This window comes from Dendrobates tinctorius, unplaced genomic scaffold (assembly GCF_039654945.1).
Source record: "Dendrobates tinctorius isolate UK_male_01 unplaced genomic scaffold, ASM3965494v1 ptg000035l, whole genome shotgun sequence".
NCBI classification, from domain to species: domain Eukaryota; kingdom Metazoa; phylum Chordata; class Amphibia; order Anura; family Dendrobatidae; genus Dendrobates; species Dendrobates tinctorius.
Window position 1 is genome coordinate 66,581,720 of NW_027361703.1, and position 22,329 is coordinate 66,604,048.

A 22,329-nucleotide genomic window follows, 5' to 3' on the forward strand; every position below is an offset into this window, starting at 1 on the left:
AAGGACGGGCCACCAGCTACACAAGTATGGCTAAGCTCTGACCCCAAAAATGTAAAGCTGCAAATGCATATAATTATGCACCTATAAAACAGCTTATATTTTTGGTATTGTGAGTGTGACCTATTTCTTGGCCCATGAAAAACTAATTATATGATGATGCACAAAAAATGCTGTCCTACATGCTAGAAGACGATCAGCTTTTTAATATACAAGTTAAAGAGTACTGGTTTTTACTTTCAATAAACCAGAGCATTAAACTTTATCATATTTCTATTTTGGCAAAGTGACATCTTTCGCACATTCTAGAAACATGCAGCCACTCACTCCGGTAAATGTTCAGTGTCCTCTAAAAAAGAGAGTTCTACACATCAGTCGGCATCCATATCCATTGCGTTATGAAGATTTCTTGTATTTAATGTAATAAAAGGCAGACAAACACATTTATTTATTTTATAAGGACAGTGAGCACGATACCAGGGATGTATAACTTACTAGGCTGCTTGGTGCCATTTTGATAGAATCCCCGTTTTCTCTATTGTAGATGTAGCAGTGGTCAGAATGTCACTGATTGGCAGCTTTCTGTGTACAGTGAATATTGTCAGCAAGCTGCCAATCAGTGGTTAGGGTTGGATTACACAGATTACCTAGACTGACCTGCACGTGAGTCCTAGCCTGGCATTGATAATCTGCAGTTGATAAAATACTGTTTGTATTGAAATTACAGCACACAGCCTAAAAAGTGAAACAAAAACACTTGAACTGAACACATTTTGTGGTGTTGAAAAAGAACATGATGCCTAAATTTTCTGATTGGCTCTAATTTTCAAGATCCAGAGGAGGTTGTAATTACTTATGACAACTTTCAGGCAGGTTATAGAAAAATAGTATTATTATATCATCATCATTGCATTGTTAGTAGCTAGTCTGTTACGTCATCTATTTAGTCTATTGAGCATTCAGTATTCTATTATCTTAGGGTGACCAATCAAAAAACGCCAACTCAGCTCCAATGATGTAATCCTAATTGCAGTTGCATCACCTAGTTTTATGAACGCTCTCTGTGTAATGTACACAGTTTTAGGATTTCTTAGCTTAGTTTCTTCGCATATTGATGTTTCTATGTTTTTTTCAGATATGCCTCGTTCTTGCGTTAACAAAGCAATTCAAAACAGCTAATGTTCCGGGAAAGAAATGGGTTCACCGCCGGGGCCCTCATCAAAGTGAGGGAGTCCGACATCGGCGTAAATTTATGCCCGATGTTGGAAAGGGGTTAAAGATTCATTTCTTACATTCACAGCTAGACTTTCTTCCAACAAACTGCAGAGCAGTGAGCGACAAGCACAATGAGAGAATCAGGGCTGTGGAGTCGGAGTCGTGGAGTCGGAGTTAGTTTTGGTTGGAGTCGGAGTCGGAGTGGGTAGAAAAGTACCGACTCCGACTCCAGCTTTAAAAAAAATGTATTAATATTTCATAATTGAACTTTCATATGAATTTTATAAATGTTACTCAAATATATATGTTCTATCAAACTATGAACAACAGTGATAAGCAGTTCTGCTGGAGATAGAGACATTTCTTACTTCTTGTGTGTCACTGTTCTCCACTGCCCTTATCTAATCTTATACTTGGTTAACCTCATGCTGCCCCAACCCCCCTACTTACAATGTATGAAACTGAAAGTGAAAATGTGTTGCAAATTCTTAGTAGTAAAACTCCTCCTCTAGACTAGATCATACTAGGTGTGCGTCTTCCAAGCATCTCACAGCTGCCTGCTACTCAGAAGAGGAAGACTGTAAGAAGTATTATCCTTTCAACAAACTTTGCATCAGTTAACTGTGAGTACATGAGGAATAATAACAGTATTACTGACCACTATATCAGTTGTACGACCTGGCAATAATTTTGTACAATTGTTTTTAGGAAAAACAATTGTCATTTGGATTGTGAATGCAGAATTAAAAACCTGAGAATGTCAAAGAAGCATCACATTAAATCAGCTGTATTTGAACATTTCACCATCACTCAAGATAGAAAACATTATGTCTGTCAGTGTATGACAAATGATCCAGACGAAAACAAATGCTGTGAAGCCAAGATGAGTGCATATTCAGGCAAAGATAAAAATGCTCCTACCAGAGCTTCTAATCTAAAGAGACATTTACAGCGCTTTCATCCAGAAGTACTGAAAGCAGTGGATGAGAAAGACTGCATCCAAACCAATGAACCAGTGCCCAGCTCTTCCAGCCAAACAAAGGAGCAGAGAACTTTGCAGCCATCAGTTGCAAGATATTTTGTCAGTGACAAAGTTACTGTGACAATGACAGTAGATACATTTAAAAAACAGACCATAGAGCTTGTTGTAAAGGATAGTGTGCCTATTTCATTATTAACGCGACCAGCTTTTATGTGTCTGAATGGGGAAATGGCCCGCAAGCTTGGTGTTTCTCTGGAGAGAGAGAGTATTAGAAAATTAGTAATCGAAGAAGCTTTTAAACAAAAGGAAGAACTTAAAAAAACTCTCAAGGGACGCTTTCTGTTTCTTAAAATGGATGCCTGCACACGTCACAGAGTGAACTATTTTGCCATCAATGTCCGATTTGTTTGTGACAAAAATGAAATAGTTACCAAGACATTGGCAGTAAAAGACACCAAAGCTCATCACACCAGTGAGTTTCTCCAGGTCTTGGTGGAAAAGGTTCTGCAAGACTATAAACTTAAAAAAGAGCAAGTTCTTTCTGTCGTAACTGACAATGCTTCAAATATGATAAGTACTATTAAGCTAATGAATGAGAGTAATGATGGTGACCAGCAGCTAGAAGAACATTCTGGGTCCACAGACACAGAAATGTTTGAAATAGAGGAACACAGTATTGTAACTGAGGAGCAAACTGAAGTTGCTTCAGATGAACAGCAACATGATAGTTTAGATGATCTTGTTGAAACTGTGTCAATATGTTCTTTCATTCATCACATGCGCTGTGTTGTGCATACGCTACAGCTGGCTATAAGAGACAGTCTGCAAGAAGGACATGCTGCTGCACTGATTGGCAAGGTGAGAAAATTGGCTACTGTTGCCAGAACCCCTAAAGTTGACTCAATTTTGAAGAGACGTGCTGGAAAAGGGGCAATTATTGATCAAGCCACACGATGGGGCAGTACTTACTTAATGATTCAGCGCTTGGTTGAACTGAAAACCTTTCTTGTAGACATGGCTAACCCTCAACTGACGCTAAATGAAAGTCAGTGGAATCAGGTGACTGAGCTGGAAAAATTGCTAGAGCACCCATTTACAGTGACTAAAAAATTACAAGCAGAGGACTTAACTCCAGGTATTTTCTTAAAGGAGTGGAAGAACCTGATGTTTCGCCTGTCCCAAAGAGGAGGGTTAATTGCAAGTGGCATTGCTACATCAATGAAACGGAGAGAGGAGCTACTATTACAAAATAACATTCTTTTGGCAGCTGTTTATGTAGACCCAATGCATCGGATTCTTCTAGATGATCAACAGCTAAGTAAAGGAAAAGAAGCTCTGTTTGAAATAGCAGTAAGGATGAAAGGGTTGCAGAACAGTCAGGAGGAACAAGAAGAATTTGGTCGTCCTTCCACATCGTCACCCTCATCATCAACTGATGAAGAATTTAATTTCGAAAAATATTTGGATCACAAGGACCGTGCAAAGCGTTCCCGCATAGAAGAGGAGTCATCCCCATCAAGGAACACAGCCAGTACATTTCAGCAGAATTTTTCATGTGCACTAAAAGAAATTGAGAAATTTGACCGTTCATCAAAAATAACAGTGCAACAAGCGATTCCTCTGTATCCTGACATTGTCAGAGATGTTGCCCGAGTGGTTACTGCTTTGCCACCAACACAAGTTAGTGTAGAGAGGTTGTTCTCTGCTCTCAAAATAATTAGATCAGATTTGAGGGCATCCATGAAGGAGGATCTGAGAGAGGCAATACTTTTTCTGAGGACAAATTTATAGATTTCTTCTTATTAACTGCATAAAAGTGTTTATTGCATATTTACTTACAGTTTAGAAAAGTTTAGAAAAGTTATTTGCTATATTCTAATTGTATTCTAATAAATGTAGTTTTTGCTCTAAGTGGTCTGATTACTTATATGATGGTGAGAAACTGAATAAGCACGATGTTTAATATTTTACAACAGTAAATTTGTTGTTATGAATTGGCCATTTATGAAGGAGCCGGAGTCGGAGCCGGAGTCGGAGCCTGATAAAATCCAGGAGTCGGAGTCGCAACTGTGGCTTACCGACTCCACAGCCCTGGAGAGAATTCACCAAGATATAAAGAAAGGATGTCAAGGAAAATGGAATCCATCAATGCTTGCAGATTACTATTGGACAATTATAAGACGAGGTGCAATTTCTGTAACTGTTTACAATTCAAAATAGTGTTTAGACATGCTTTAGTTATTTGAATTTTGTAAAATTTCCTCTAATTCAATATCAGAAAATTGGTGCAACAAAATATTCTGAATCTTTACATTTGCAAAATTAATAATGATCTACACTACTGAAACTTTTAGACATTATATTTAGCAGTAAAAAGAAATCTCTTTGATTTCATAAAAACAAGAGTCAACTAAAAATGCTCATTGTCAGATTTGAATTCTTCAGGAGGTCAAAATCATTAAGAAATGGCTCATTTCATGACTGCATACGACAACTTTTGAAAATATATAGAATCAACAGCATACAGCCTAATAAGGGATACATTGCTGAAATCAGTGTCTCAGCCCCTACCTGAAGCTGTCCCCTGATTAAATAGCAAAAACCTGCTGACAGATTCCCTTTAATATTCCAGAAAGACTCTTGTTTTCGGAGTAAGAGCAGAAGCTCCTGGTACGGTGGTACAAACTGTGTTATAACTGTAGCTTCTATCCAGTTTATAGAGGAAGTTCGAAGAGATTCGAGGAACTTCGAAGAGATTATTTTTGCGGGCCGATTTTGTGGCCTCAATGCATTTCTATGGGCAGTAAAATCGGGCGCAAAAATTCAATGGTGCGCCGTGTGCCGTACAGCCGTGAAAAAATATCGAGCTTGCTCGATATTTTTTATGGCGTACGGACAGGGCGCCCATTTCAATCAACAGGGTTTGTTTTTGAGGCGCACCGTCACTTCCGGAACACCATTTTTTTTCTACAATTCTATTTCCATAGTTTTGAGGGAAAAAAACGGCGATCCGCAAAAAAACATTTTTCTGCGGCCCGTTATTGCGGTACACCACAAAAAATGGGGCGATACGGCCCGGAAACGGGCCGCAAAAAATGCGATAAGTGTAAAACCACCCTTAAATGGGGCTGCCTGAGGAAAAAGCTGATTTCGCTGGGGAAAGAACAAAGCCAGACATTTCCATCATAATGGAGCTGCAATAGTAATATATTATTGTGACAGGTCAGCCTATTCAGATAACAGACTGTCCATGTGATACAAGGAGGGCTCTCTGTTCAGAAAGAGAGATCCCCAGCAGTTAACACCTTTCTATAATGTCCCAGTACCGTAATAGGGTGTATGGAAACAGGATGTTCTCAAGAAATAATCCATTTAAGGCTAACACACACAGAAGCTTTTACAATGGAAAAATCTTACTTTGTTGCTGCATCAAACAGTTTATATTCAGACTATAAACATTTTTCGAGCAGTTTATGCAGCAGCTGGTGTGGTGACGACATCACACACTATTCAGGAGTAGGACTCCACATCATCCCCATGATGTACTCCACTTACCATTACAAACACTCCGATTTTATCCTAGCTGGTCGGGACATACACTATACAGTGACTATTATTTTATTTTTCATATAGTTAGGTTCAAGAGATATTTGGACAGTGACAGAATCTTCGTGATTTCGGCTCTGCATGCCGCTATTTTTTTTATTTAAAAATCAAACAACTGACATGTAACTGAAGAATAGACTTTCAGGTTTAACTAAAGGAGATGAACAAAAATATATCGGGAAACATTTAGGAGTAGCAACCACTTTCTACAAAGCTTCCTCACTTCAGGGGCTCAAAAGTGACTGGACAAATGAACATTACCATAAATAATAGGTTCAGTTTTGTACAGAATGCTTTGCAGGCAATGACTGCCCGAAGCCATGGGCATCACCAAACGCTGGGTTTCCTTCTTTTTGATGCTTTGCCAGGCCTTTACTGTTGACTTCAGTTGTTACAAAACCAAATGTGCTGAACTGGAATGTGCATGCAGCGTGTAGGCGCCTGTTCACACTGGCCACTAAACAGACAAAACCTAAGATAAATACAAAGTGAGGAAATACCCTGAAGTAAATAAATATATAGCAATAGTGTATGAAAATAATATTGGTTACTTGATTAATATAATTTTGATTATAAAAAAAAAACGTAAAAGCCATCCCACCACATCACGGTGATTCCTTTCAGAGTGGTCAGAACCTCTACTATTAAAACCTTACCATGTGTCTATGGCTATGTGCACACGTTGCGGATTCCGCTGCGTTTTTTTCCGCGCGGAAACGCAGGTAAAGTGACCTGCGGTTTTCCTGCGGTTTGGTCTGCGGTTTTGCCCTGTGGTTTCACACCTCTACTATGGTAGAGGTATGAAACCGCTGTGGAAACTGCACAAACAATTGACATGCTGCGGTTTGTAAACCGCAGCAAAACCGTGCGGAAAAAAACGCACCGTCAGCACAGCATTTTTGAAACCCCATAGGGTTTCATTGTACTGTATTTGGTCAGCTGAACTGCTGCTTTTCCGCAGGGGCAAAACCGCTGTGCAAAAGCAGCAGAAATCGCACCATGTGCACACAGCCTAATGACGTGAATGTGAATAACAGCCGACTAGTGGACGCCCAGCTTTGGGAGCTATATAAGCATAATGTCCAGCGCTAATAAAAGAGAGGCTATGCTCTTATTTGCACAGCATGCAAAAACTGAAATAGAAAACAAAACCTAATCTAAAGGACTGTCCCAAATAGGATCACCATGGCACAGTGGGATGTCTTTGACATTTTTTTTAGCAAAATTATGTTAATCAAGTAGCCTACATTATTTGCATGCTTTATTGCAATTTATTTACTGCAGGGCATTTTCTCATTTTGTTTAATCTTAGCTTTTGTTTGTTTAGTGGCCAGTGTGAATATGCGCCTACACGCTGCATACACACCAACTTAGATTCCAGTGCATTGCTTTTGGTTTTTGTACTCTGTGGAAATCAGGGCATGGTCTCCCTTTTCTTTACGCTGGACACTGAGTTTATATAGCTCCCAGCTGCTGGGTGTCCATTAGTCGGGGCCATGATTCTTCTCAGCCCTTATTCGCATTCACATCATTAGACAAATGGTGAGGTTTTAGTACTAGATGTTAGGAACGTCCTGAATAGGGTCACCGTGAGATGGAGGGATGGCTTTTAGGCTTTTTTTTTAATAAAATTATGATAACCCAGTACTCTATATCATTTTCATGGACTATTGCTATTTGCTCATTTTGTTTTTATCCTAAGTTTTGACTCCAGTTGTTGCTTGTTTGTCGTTTTTTGTGCCTTAAAGGGAACCTGTCACCAGGTTTGGCGGTTGTCACGAACACAAGCAGGAGGCACGCCGCTGCCACCAAATTGTGACGAACGGCGCGGCTGGTGCCACCAAAACGTCACGATCCCACCACCGACACGGGTTTGTCAGCGGACGGAGGGACGTGACGCACTGCTGGCACACGGCTATCACAGGCACAGTGGGGGCTTATCTTAGTTATCCCACCACTGGCACCATGTGGCAAAAACACAGCAAGCTAATCTTGCTCGAACAATTTATCGCAGGGGGGTATTTTGGTTGCCCCACCACTACTAACTGTTAGCGCGGGTGGTCTGGAGCGGGAAACTCCGAGAGTGGAACCTCTGGACCGTGGCACCGAGGGGCCCCGGGCGAGCTGCCAGGTGGAACCGACCCCTATACAGGGACCGTTAGGAGCAGGCCCAGGGGTTCGAGTACCACGGTAGCCGGTACCGAGAGGGGCTGCTCAGGATGGACCGGAGTAAGACTGAGACTGGAGTAGGACGGCAGGAACACTGAAGGCAGGAATGGAGTAGGACGCAGGAACACTGAAGGCAGGACTGGAGTAGGACGGCAGGAACACTGAAGGCAGGACTGGAGTAGGACGGCAGGAACACAAGGCAGGACTGGAGTAGGACGGCAGGAACACTAGGCAGGACTGGAGTAGGACGGCAGGAACACTAGGCAGGACTGGAGTAGGACGGCAGGAACACAAGGCAGGACTGGAGTAGGACGGCAGGAACACAAGGCAGGACTGGAGTAGGACGGCAGGAACACAAGGCAGGACTGGAGTAGGACGGCAGGAACACAAGGCAGGACTGGAGTAGGACGGCAGGAACACAAGGCAGGACTGGAGTTGGACGACAGGAACGCTGATAGCAGGACTGAGAAGCTGCTGTGAGGAGCAGCCGAGACTGGAACTGCAGGAGCAGAGTGTGCACGATGGAGCGAGGCCAGAGTGTCAGGAAACACAACGATCAGTAGCCTCCCTCAGGGGGAAGCGGCCTGATATGGCCCCGTCTGGTCAGCCATTGGTCCAAAGGTGCTTCCGGGTCAGGGCACAGCCGGAGCATAAGAAGCAGGAAGGAGGCGCGGCCGCGGCCTATGGCGCATGCGCATAGCATGCAGGGAAGTCATCGGTCGCGGACCTGTCTCAGGTGACCGCCGCGGCCGTCGGGTGGAGAGAGGCTGCGGCGTGGGAGCGGAGGGCGACTGCGGTGTGGGAGCGGAGGCCGGGTGAGTATGGCGGAGCGGTGTAACACTAACAACCTTCCAAGAACTGCGGGGATTTATGTATATCCCACTTTCTCAGTTCCACTTTGGAACTCGCAGCTCTCCGGCGCCCCCCTTACCCTCAGGTCAGTCAGGGAACTGCACCTAGGATAATTAGTCGCCGGACGGGCTGCTTGTTGTGCACGGACAATTAGACAACTGCAGTAAGGGAATTATCAATGCAGTGGCCTCAACCACTCTTTCAGCAATATAAGACCCTTCTGTACTGCCAGCTAGCCTCGCCAGCCGCGCACACCACACTGCCACAAGCCACGCTTTACTTAATCAAAGAGTTAATTAAGAGGGTCCGCGGCAAACCCCTGAAATTAGTAGCGATTATCTAAAAAGGCGCATAGTTCGTTTCTTAGAGCATGAAGTCAAACTGATAAATCGTAAAATTATTTCCCAAAGTCGGGCAGTGATTACAAATCCAAAAGTTGTAATAAATTGAGACATATGTACAAATACAAATATAAAACAACGTGGATAAAAGAACAGAAAGTAACACTCATATGTGCGTAGTTGGTATTAGACAGACCATGTGGCTGGGGGAGGGGCGCTTAACCAAACGTCCCCACTCATCGGCACGTCTCTCTGGCAGGAGGACTCCAGCTGAACTCACTGGAATTTGGTAGGGAATACCTATAGCCTAGGGTCTGTGACCTCACGAAATGGGCGGTCTAGTGAGGTCCAACCCCCCTTTCTCTAAGTTATGATTTGGCTACAAAACTTAGAATAACTATATCTAAACGAGAGAAGCCCGTACCAACACACATAGGGCATCATTGTTTGTAATTTACCGAATAGAGTGAAACAACTCCAAGCATGCCATACTTAGGACACTCCATTTGGGAGCAATCCATATCTCAGTTTCTGGAAGTCCGAGAATCGTGAAACTTAGGGGTGTAGAAAGCTGGCTTCATTGCCTACACAGTGATACGATTATTATATCTCGACGGCGTATGGTTTTTGCGGTACAGTCTCTTTAATATCACCCATAGTTTCATTCAGCCACAGATCTGAGAACAAAGGAAATGCTTTCCCTTAACTAATTAGCATTCCCTTCTGTGGAGAGGGGCCAAATGTTATAGAGGAAGTGTCCTATTACCAGTGCGGGCACACAGCTGATAAGGAGGGGGGATGCTGCTGTGTGACAAGGCGATTTTCTGGAAAGAATTGAGGATTCTAGAAAGTTCTACCTTACAGACATTTTACATTACAGCCGTAATAAGATGCAGCCACCGCCTTTCAGGGCTTATCTACAACATCATGATGTTATAGATAAGCCCCCGATCCGACTTGCAAGATAATAAAAATAAGTTTTATTATACTCACCCAGGGGGGCGGGCTGGTGTGGTCCGGTCCGATGGATGTCACAGGTCCAGGTCCGACGCCTCACATCTTCTCGCAACACCATCCTCTTGCTTGATTCACAGGCTCCCTGGCATCATGCTCCTGCGCAGGCGTACTTCTCTGCCCTATTGAGGGCAGAATAAAGTACTGCAGTGCACAGGCGCTGGGTCTCTCTGACCTTTCCCGATGTCTGCACAGGAGTGCGATGCTGGGGACCATGAAGCAAGCAGGAGGGCGGCGGCGCAAGAAGATGGGAGGCGCCAGACCCGGACCTGCAACACCCATCAGACCGGACCGCGCCCTGGGTGAGTATAATAAAACTGGTGTTTTGATTTTTTTTTTAATCATTATGCCATTTACGATCGGATTAATTTTTATATTTTGATAAATCGAGCGTTTCTGAACTCAGCAATACCAAATATTTGTATATTTTTTATTTTTTAAAACCTTTTTTTTTTTACACTTACAATAGTCTCCACAGAAGCACTATTTACTTGAAGCTATGATCATCTGATCACTTGTGTTACACAGAGCAGGGCTTCAGTAACTAGGGACTCATTTCTGAGAATTGCCTCATAGTAAGATCCTTCTGGTTGCCTATAGCAACCAGAGAGCAGCTTTCAACATTGAAGCTGCAGAGGTAAAGTGAAAGCTGAGCTCTGACTGGTTACTAGGAACAACTGGAGCAGTCTGACTGTGAGCCAGTCACTCATTTTCTGCTTAGATCTCTGATCAGTGTGAGGTGATTAATAAGGGCTCATACCCATCAGCATGAATAAAAGCTGTCCGATGTAGCTCCTGAAAAGCTGGACGAGTGTCATGCAAGTGCCATGCGATTTTCATGCGAGTATAATGCGATTTTTCTGACCAAGCATCTGAATGACATCCATACGACATGCGAATGCAATGAAATTTAAACATCAGCTTTTACATAGAGTAATTCTCTATGTCATTTAAAGATAGTTTTGAAATTCTATACGGTATTCAATACATAAATGGGTAGATAGACAGAAATATGTGAGTGACATACACTCACTGGCCACTTTATTAGGTACACCATGCTAGTAAGGGGTTGGACCCCCTTTTGCCTTCAGAACTGCCTCAATTCTTCGTGGCAGAGATTCAACAAGGTGCTTCTCAGAGATTTTGGACCATATTGACATGATGGCATCACACAGTTGGCGCAGATTTGTCGGCTGCACATTCCTGATGCGAATCTCCCGTTCCACCACATCCCAAAGATGCTCTATTGGATTGAGATCTGGTGACTGAGGAGGCCATTTGAGTACAGTAAACTCATTGTCATGTTCAAGAAACCAATCTGAGATGATTCGAGCTTTATGACATGGCGCATTATCCTGCTGAAAGTAGCCATCAGATGTTGGGTACATTGTGGTCATAAAGGGATGGACATGGTCAGCAACAATACTCAGGTAGGCTGTGGCGTTGCAACGATGCTCAATTGGTACCAAGGGGCCCAAAGAGTGCCCAGAAAAAATTCCCCACACCATGACACCACCACCACCAGCCTGAACCGTTGATACAAGGCAGGATGGATCCATGCTTTCATGTTGTTTACGCCAAATTCTGACCCTACCATCCGAATGTCGCAGCAGAAATCGAGACTCATCAGACCAGGCAACGTTTTTCCAATCTTCTACTGTCCAATTTCGATGAGCTTGTGCAAATTGTAGCCTCAGTTTCCTGTTCTTAGCTGAGAGGAGTGGTACCCAGTGTGGTCTTCTGCTGCTGTAGCCCATCTGCCTCAAAGTTCGACGCACTGTGCGTTCAGAGATGCTCTTCTGCCTACCTTGGTTGTAACGGGTGGCAATTTGAGTCACTGTTGCCTTTCTATCAGCTCGAACCAGTCTGCCCATTCTCCTCTGACCTCTGGCATCAACATGGCATTTCCGGCCACAGAACTGCCGCTCACTGGATTTTTTTTATTTTTCGGACCATTCTCTGTAAACCCTAGAGATGGTTGTGCGTGAAAATCCCAGTAGATCAGCAGTTTCTGAAATTCTCAGACCAGCCCTTCTGGCACCAACAATCATGCCACGTTCAAAGGCACTCAAATCACCTTTCTTCCCCATACTGATGCTCGGTTTGAACTGCAGGAGATTGTCTTGACCATGTCTACATGCCTAAATGCACTGAGTTGCCGCCATGTGATTGGCTGATTAGAAATTAAGTCTTAACACACAGTTGGACAGGTGTACCTAATAAAGTGGCCAGTGAGTGTATATAATTAGTGCAGTACGTGTGTAGCTTACTGTACATGCATTTAATTAATAAATCAATAAAGTAAAGAAACAAAGCGTGAAATTTTGTTAACCAGCAGAGGGAAAGCAGACATCTGAATGCTGATGTATATAGCCTTGGAAGGGGGTAATACCCATGGAGCTTCCTAGGCTATTAATATCAGGTCATAGCTGTATACTTAGCTTTTACAGGTTATTAAAAAGGGGGATCCCCCCCCAAAAAAAAAAAATGAAGTAAGTGGGGTCCCCCTACATTTAATACCCAGGAAAGGCTAGGCAGACAGCTGCGGGCTGATATTAATAGCCTGGGAAGGGGCCATGGGGCCAGACTAAAAATATAAGCTCTCAGCCGCCCCAGAAATGGGGACAACCGCGGCTGTTAAAGGCACGTGGTGGCTAATTGAATAAAACATTGTTTGCAGGGAAAAATGCGTGCGAGCCCGCATCAAAGGCACGGACACATGACGTAAACATGCGTGATGTAGTGAAGGAGTTAACAGAAGTCAGTTTATTTACCCAAGGACTGGAAAGCGGTACAATAATGTGTGTCTGCAGGCAACAGTGAAGGATGGTGGAGGAACTGCTTTTCGTAAATGGAGTTGGGAGTTTGGTCAATAATAATGGTGTTCTCAATTTTGAGAAATATAGGCAAGTATTCATCCACCATGCAAAAGCATCAGGAAGGCACCTGATTAGCTCCAAATTTATTCTGCAGCAGGACAATGACCACAAACATAAGGTCAGGGTATGTTCCCATGTTCAGTATTTTTCTGCGGATTGGACACTGTGTACAGCCCCAGCGTCCAATCCGCAGTGTCCAGATTTGACAGCATAGTGGATGGGATTTTATGAAATGCCATCTCCACTATGCGTTCAAAGACGCAGGTGGCAATCCTGCGTATAACCACATGTGGTACGTCTTTCTAGACTGCAGCATGTCTATTTATCTTGTGGAGACGCTCGGTCTCCACAAGATAAATATCACAGTCTAATCTATAGGATGCGGTGATTCCACATGGTTCAATGAACACATGCGGAATCACCGCGCGTACAAAAGCCAGCAGCACTTTGGACAGAGCTGCGTCCAAAGCGCTGCCAATACTGACCGTGGAAACATACCCTCATCGTCATTAAGATCCATCTTCAGCAAAAAGAAGAACAACAAATCCTTGAAGTAGCCCCCACAGAGCCCTCATCTCAACATCATCAAGTCTGTGTGGGATTAAATGAAAAGACTGAAGAATTTGCACCAGTCTACATCCACAAAGGATTTGTGGTTAGTTCTCCAAGATGTTTGGAACAACCTCCTTGCCGAGTTCCTTCGAAAGCTGTGTGCAAGTGTATCGAGAAGCATTTATGCAGTTTTAAGTCAAAGCGCGGTTACACCAAATTTTGATTTGGATTTTTAATTTGCTCAATCAATCACTTTGCATTTTGTTAATTAATAAAAATAACCCACCAACAGTTCTATTTTTTAAAACAGTCTTACTTTGCAGAATTTTGTAGACACTTGCCTAAAGCTTCAGCACAGTACTGTATATAAAATCAAGATTCAGGAGCAACAGGACTGAAATTCATAAATAATGATATACTAGCCTTATCTTTTTGGAATCTTCTTTAAGAGTTCCAAAGTAATGAAATCACATTTCAAAATGGAAGCTGGTCTTCTTTTGGGGTGTACAACATCAATGGGCAGAACATGCACAGTAGCACGTTGAAGCTGATGCCCTCAGCAGGACACCTTAAAGCGCAGGTGCAAGGACCAAACAGATATGAGCATGGGCAAAATCTCTTGCTGGATGCCAGACATCACCGACTTATACAGCTATCAATCAAAAGCGAGACAATGTAACTAAAGATGTAAATGACTTGAAGTTATTGTTAGGAATCTGTGTCCTGCCATACTTATGCAGAGATCCAGATCCTCACATTCATCTCCAGAGGCTAAGTCCTTTCAGCCAGCTTCTGAGCATGCTCCTGGAATGAGCTCCCATTGGAGTTCAGGAGTCAGGTGCTCAGGTCCTGCTTCTGATTCCATTGGCTTAGCTCAGGGCTCTGGAGATTTCTGGCAGGTCCCGTACGCTATAAAAAGTGCGCATGGCCAATATGCCATGCGCTAGTATTTTCATACTGCTGCTGTGTGTATGGTGATGGATGCTTGGACTGGTGGCTGACTTATTATGAAACCCCTTCCCTCTGATATTACGACTGTGTGATTGGGAAGCCGCCAGTAGCAGCGCTAGCGTCAGCGCGCTCCAGCTATTTCTGTCTCAGCAGCTAGCGTCCTGCATCGCGCCAGCGATATCGCGGCGTCTCCGCTGAGGCTCCGCTCTCACCACGCTGCGTATGCAGTTCGAGCGTTCGCAGTTGCGACGTCTCGCACCTCTCTCTCACGGTAGGTCTAGACGGAGTTGTCCTGATGTCTAAGGCTACTCCTGTGACTATTTATACCATGTCTGCTCTGCTGGACCTGTGACCTAGAACAGACTCAGCGGTTTTGTATACTTTAAACGTGCAGCTCTGTGACCTTAACAGAGCTTGCTTTAGTGCACTGGGTGCAGTTAACCCCGTGCATATTACCGCTACAGTGCTCTGCCTCTCTAGCAGCGGTCATATCACCTGCCGCACGGTGGACCCCGGGCGGCGAACACGTTTATATTTTTTTAGGCGTGTTCCGCCGCCGTAACAGTTATAGACTTCCATTAGGCGCTCAGGGTGGTACAAAGCACCTGATGTTTCAATTGCATATTTATAAAATCATGGAAATTTTCTGGAATAGAGCAACACAGAGCAAATAGAAAGGTATTAATACATTTATCTTTCAATTACCGACGGGGGCATATGAAAAGTTAAGGGGGTTAATACTGCTGAGATTGTCCCTTTAAGCTACCTCGCATGTTAAGCAGCATTGAATCAAACTTTAATAACAAAGAAACGTCATCAGAAAATCGTGACTCTGGCAGACTATTGTATCACATACTCCAAATCTAATCCACACAGTGCAGAAAATAATCTGCAGCAGAAAACGACCCATAGAAGAAGAATCCGAACCCGGTCGGGCGTTAAGCGCAATACCGTACATGTATAGTATGTGCAGTTAATGTGCTGGTGTGAACTTCTTGAATCTTTTGTCTGCCTCCTTCATATGCCAGCTATACCGGAGGCCAGCCTGAAACACCTTCTTCTACTCGTTCTTATACTTCATGGCATAGGTAAAGAAGAAGCCTAGCATTATCATATTAAGAGCACGGTTCGCTGACCAGTTATCAATAAAGGGTATGTTCCCACAGTCAGTAAACGCTGTGGGTTGGGCGCTACGTCCAGATGTTACAGCATAGTGGATGGGATTTCAAGAACAGCAGCATGCCTATTTATCTTGCAGAGACTCTCAGAATGTCACCCGTCCAATGTACAGGACGCAGTGATTCTGCACGGTTCAGTGAACACATGCGGAATCACCTATGTTCAAAAGCCGGCAGCGCTTTGGCCGCAGCGGACATGTACTGCGTCCAAAGCGCTGCATAATACTGTACGTGTGCACCTGCCCTAAGACGGAGCTCAAATATGTATGCATTCATTTATGTGTATGTATTTACAATAGATTCTTCTAAGGCTATGTGCACACGTAGTTTTTTGGGTGTGCGGATTTTGGTGAGAAAACCGCAGGTAAATCCGCAGGACAAAAGTCCTGCGGTTTTACACCTCATAATGGATGAGGTGTCAAACTGCAGCGTTTCTGCACCAAACAATTGACATGCTGCGGATTGTAAACCGCGCGGAAAAATCTGCAGCATGTGCACTGCGGTTTTTTATTTCCATAGGAAATAAAGGTACTCTACAACGCAGCAAAATCTGCTGCGTTTCTGCAGAGCCAAAACCGCTGCAGAAACGCAGCGCAATTCACAGCGTGTACACATACCCTAAGGGTATGTGCACACATAGTTTTTTGTCTCTGCGGATTTTGTAGAGAAAACTGCAGGAAATCCACAGGACAAAGTGCTGCGGTTTTTCTGCGTTTTTTCTGCGGTTTTGCCCTGCGGTTTTACACCTCATAATGGATGAGGTGTAAAACTGCAGCGTTTCTGCACCAAACAATTGACATGCTGCAGATTGAAAACCGCAGCAAAACCGCGCGGAAAAAAACGCAGCATGTGCACAGCTTTTTTTTTTATTTCCATAGGAAATAAAGGTACTGTACAACGCAGCAGAATCTGCTGCATTTCTGCACAGCCAAAAACGCTGCGGAAACGCAGCAGAAACCGCAAAGTGTGCACATACCCTAAAGGGGGTTTTACACATAGCGATATCGCTAGCAATATCGCTAAAACGTCACTGATTTTGTGACGCAGCAGCAATATCGCTATGTGTGATACTTACCTCCGACCCGCTCCCCTGCTGTCTGTCGCTGATCGCGCAGTTCCATTTCTCGTCGTCAGCTTCCTGCTGTGTGAGACGAGCGACGCTGGACGCGGGCGGGAGGACGCATGATCGCTGTGTGTGAAAGGTGAGTATCGTGCGCTGCGTCGCTGCTGCATCACTGTGAGATCTTTCTGTGTGAAAGCTCACTAGCGATCATTTAGCGATGCACCAGCGATCCTGACCGGGTCGTATCGCTGGTGCATTGCTAAATGTAAAAGGGCCTTAAGGGAATGCAGAGAGGTTGTTTATTGCAAGGGGCTGGAATTGCTTTCCAAGAGTGGGCTCTTGTGAATCACAATGCCTGCCCACACACTGTCCTTGACCCTGTGAATCCCTTGGAAAGTTAGGGGTGGTAAATTTCAAAGCATTGTACCTACAGTCTGAAGCACGGCGTCACATACTGTTATAGTGAATGCACTGCAATAATGCATTAAACAAATTGCATGGCCACTGAATTCTTGCATAGATAGATAGCTGTGCAAATTAATTGGGACAAAGCATATTTTTAAGTAAAATCGTAGTTGGTTATCAGTCAGTGATTCAAACCAGATTTAACTGCTTTGAACAGGTGTGAGTGCCTGTGGTGTGAGTGCCTGTGCTGTGAGTGCCTGTGGTGTGAGTGCCTGTGCTGTGAGTGCCTGTGGTGTGAGTGCCTGTGCTGTGAGTGCCTGTGGTGTGAGTGCCTGTTCAAAGCAGTTAAAACTGGTTTGAATCACTGACTGGTAACCAACTTACAAAAATGCTTTGTCCCACGTAATTTGCACAGCACTGTAGATAGACAGATAGATATTGTTGGTCACACATGAACCACATCATCCCATTTATTTTTAATCCATGGATTGTAAAATGGTCCATATGCCATACTGTAATGTAATTGGCAGGGTACCATGTAATTTAACTCACTGTCATGATCCCATCCATACAACATACATAGTAATGCATTGCACTTTAGACATTCATAATATTCACATTTTTAGAAGTCTGAATTTAACAAAATTATCTGTTCAACAAGAAGACGGTTCGCCATCTCTGACCGATATCCTAGTCAGCGTCTCGGGGCTGATGTTAATATAGATGAATCTGGTGGATGATGAATGACAAGCTGCTCACTTATCTATTCCTTGTATGTATAAAACATAACACTAGCTGTTCAGTTTACTGGAGATATTTTGAAGGCAACAGAAACTACAGAGCACACACATTTAGACACACATACATCATACACACAGATACATAAAAACAAACGTACATACACGCACATGCATATCACATACATAAACACACATAACATACAAGTCTATTTCATATGCATACACTGAACATCATGAACTAATATTCCCCCTCACAGATCCCATGCTCCAACACTATCCCAGTCTCCACTGGTCTTCACTTTCTGGTCCCATCTCGACATGCTGGTAATGGCAGAACATACTGCTTAGCCATTGATGGGACCAAGAAATAGAAAATGATAGAGACTGTATAAGCATTGGAATTGGACATGAGGGGCATCATTGGGGGACAGTTGCTTATTGTTTTTAAACCAGCTTAAAAATATTCAAGCCAGAGAACAACCTAAGTGACAGTGTCTAATTGTGTAGGTCTACCTACATGCAACCAAAACAGCTGTGACCTTTGGACGCCACAGGTCCTCTGAATGTCCAGTAGCAGCACAATGTTAGCAGCTGGTAGTTCAAGTCCTGCAAGTCATGAGACATGACTGGACTCCATATTCCACTTTTCAAAGATGCTCAATTGGATTGATTCTGGAGAATATGGAGGCCAGGTCAATGTCTTATCATGTTCTTCAGTCTGCCGCTGCTGAATAATCTTTCAAAAATGAACTTAGACATCCTCTAATTATGAATGAAAACTTGATTCATCAGAACAGGCCACCGTTGTCCCAGTTCTGATGCTGACATGCCCATTGTAGGTGCTGTTGACTGAAGGCTGAGATCATCATCCTGGTCAACAGATCCACAGCCCAAAAATGGCAAGCTGAGAGGGGCAAAGTGTTCTGACACCTTTCTATCTTTCTGGAATTTTTTCACCCGTTTGACCAGACAGGCTAGCCACAGCGCCTCACACTTACCAATGGACTTTGGCATGTCCCTGCTGCCAGTTCACCAACTGTCCTTTCTTGGCAGGAACGATAGATTGCATTATGGGAACACCCCACAAGAGCTGCGGTTTTGGAAATATTCTAATCCCGCCATCTAGAAATCCAAACTTGGCCCTTGTCAAAGTCACAAAAATCCTTCCTATAATCTATCTTGCATGGATTTCTTTTACACATATATACACATTTATCTTTATGTCATATATACATATATCATATACACAGATACATTTTATAACTGTACACACAATATGCACATATATACATATTAACACATACCTATAGATGTACATACATATATACACATACATATTAGTTGTACACATTATACACACATATGATATAGACACATCATACACATACCTATAGCCGTACGTACACACATATCATATAGACACATACATATTATAGCTGTACACACATTATAAACACATATACCATATAGACACACATTATAGCTGTACACACATACATATACACACATATATCATATAGACACATACATATTATAGCCGTACACACATTATAAACACATATATCATACAGACACACATATTATATCCGGACACACATACATATACACACTTATATCATACAGACACATACATATTATAGCCGTACACACACATTATAAACACATATACCATATAAACACACATATTATAGCCGTACACACATACATATTATAGCCGTACACACACATTATAAACACATATACCATATAGACACACATTATAGCTGTACACACATACATATACACACATATATCATATAGACACATACTATAGCCGTACACACATTATAAACACATATATCATACAGACACACATATTATATCCGGACACACATACATATACACACTTATATCATATAGACACATACATATTATAGCCGTACACACACATTATAAACACATATACCATATAGACACACATTATAGCTGTACACACATACATATACACACATATATCATATAGACACATACTATAGCCGTACACACATTATAAACACATATATCATACAGACACACATATTATATCCGGACACACATACATATACACACTTATATCATATAGACACATACATATTATAGCTGTACACACACATTATAAACACATATACCAAATAAACACACATATTATAGCCGTACACACATACATATTATAGCCGTACACACACATTATAAACACATATACCAAATAAACACACATATTATAGCCGTACACACATACATATTATAGCCGTACACACACATTATAAACACATATACCAAATAAACACACATATTATAGCCGTACACACATACATATTATAGCCGTACACACACATTATAAACACATATACCAAATAAACACACATATTATAGCCGTACACACATACATATTATAGCCGTACACACACATTATAAACACATATATCATACAGACACACACATACATATACACACACACATAGTGACACATATGCACATACACTCACACATAACATACCCATCACAGTGACACTCACCAACAAATTCCTCTTCGTCGTCGTCCTCGTCGTCCCCATTTTCAGAGTCGGTTTGCATGGGTTCCTCAGCAAAGTTAACCCCTTTAAGATGCCTGAAGTCCGCGCCATGGCTGAGGGCAGCCCCCTGGCTCTGGGACTCCTTCAGCTGGGTAAAGTACTGCAGGGCGAACTCCAGGAGGTCCTCCGGCTGTGTCCTCAGCACCTCCACCGTGAAGCGCTGCAGCAGCTCCGTCAGCCCCTCTGGGATTTCTATACTCATCCCTGGGGGCCGCTCACAGGAGGACTGCAGGGGCACCGGGAGAAGAGAGGTGTGCCTGGACCCTGCAGAGGAATGGATGGGCTGGAGGTATAGAGAAACAATACAGGCTGCTGCACAATGGCAGCTCGCCCAGGTGCAATGGATCCTCTCCTGGCTTCACCTGATGGACATGCACCTTTGTTTTAGGCAAGATATAAGTACATGGATGCAGATGAGCTAGTGAGTGATGTCCTGCGGCACGGCATCAAGGCAGCTGCACTACAATGGCTGGGCTGAAGTTACACAGGTTCTGGGAGAAGCAGGCCCGAAGCGGCTCAATCCATACAGCAGCTGAGGGCAGTAACGGGCACAATCCAGCGGCACCGAGGAGGGCAGCAGCTAATGAGTGCACGCCGCCGATCACATACTGCCCAGGGAGACGTTGTCAGAGAAAATCCGCGGGAGGAGACCACAAACTGTATGCAGAGCTCAGCATCGTACTGCAGGGTGATAACGAGCTCTGCACACCAGCCCGCCCGCCCGGCCGCTGTCACCGCACAGCCCTGTGAAAAAGAGCGTCCTCCGCCTACCGCAGTCACCGCCGTATTGTGTCAGCCAAAGAGGAGCCCGCAACTACATGTGACCCCCGGAAACCATGACAACCACCATCTCTAAGTGGTCGCTTCTACTATCCAGCAGCCATAGCGAGGGGTCTAGTGGTAGAAGGGCGAGGACGTGGCAGCACGTTATATCTGTGTGACTGGGCTATTACCGTGTCATGACAGGAGGGTGGTCACATACTTTCTCATATCATGACAGGAGGGTGGTCACATACTTTCTCATATCATGACAGGAGGGTGGTCACATACAATATCATGACAGAAGGGTGGTCACATACTTTATCATATCATGACAGGAGGGTGGTCACATACTTTATCATATCATGACAGGAGGGTGGTCACATACTATATCATATGACAGGAGGGTGGTCACATACTTTATCATATCATGACAGGAGGGTGGTCACATACTTTATCATATGACAGGAGGGTGGTCACATACTTTATCATATCATGACAGGAGAGTGGTCACATACTTTATCATATCATGACTGGAGAGTGGTCACATACTTTATCATATCATGACAGGAGAGTGGTCACATACTTTATCATATCATGACAGGAGGGTGGTCACATACTTTATCATATCATGACAGGAGGGTGGTCATATACTTTATCATATGACAGGAGGGTGGTCACATACTTTATCATATCATGACAGGAGGGTGGTCATATACTTTATCATATGACAGGAGGGTGGTCACATACTTTATCATATGACAGGAGGGTGGTCACATACTTTATCATATCATGACAGGAGGGTGGTCACATACTTTATCATATCATGACAGGAGGGTGGTCATATACTTTATCATATCATGACAGGAGGGTGGTCACATACTTTATCATATGACAGGAGGGTGGTCACATACTTTATCATATCATGACAGGAGGGTGGTCACATACTTTATCATATCATGACAGGAGGGTGGTCATATACTTTATCATATGACAGGAGGGTGGTCACATACTTTATCATATCATATGACAGGA

The 22,329-nt window shown here is 43.4% G+C and overlaps 1 protein-coding gene across 1 annotated transcript in view; it reads right to left on the reverse strand.

The window, feature by feature from the left end:
• Window positions 1–21,402, reverse strand: part of PRKAR2B (protein kinase cAMP-dependent type II regulatory subunit beta) — a 146,335-nt gene extending 124,933 nt beyond the window's left edge. The window contains exon 1 of the mRNA XM_073573573.1: window positions 20,479–21,402. Coding sequence (XP_073429674.1) covers window positions 20,479–20,737 — 259 coding nt within the window. The 5' untranslated portion in view covers window positions 20,738–21,402. The remainder of the gene's footprint in view (window positions 1–20,478) is intronic.
• Between the last annotated feature and the right edge of the window lie 927 nt (window positions 21,403–22,329).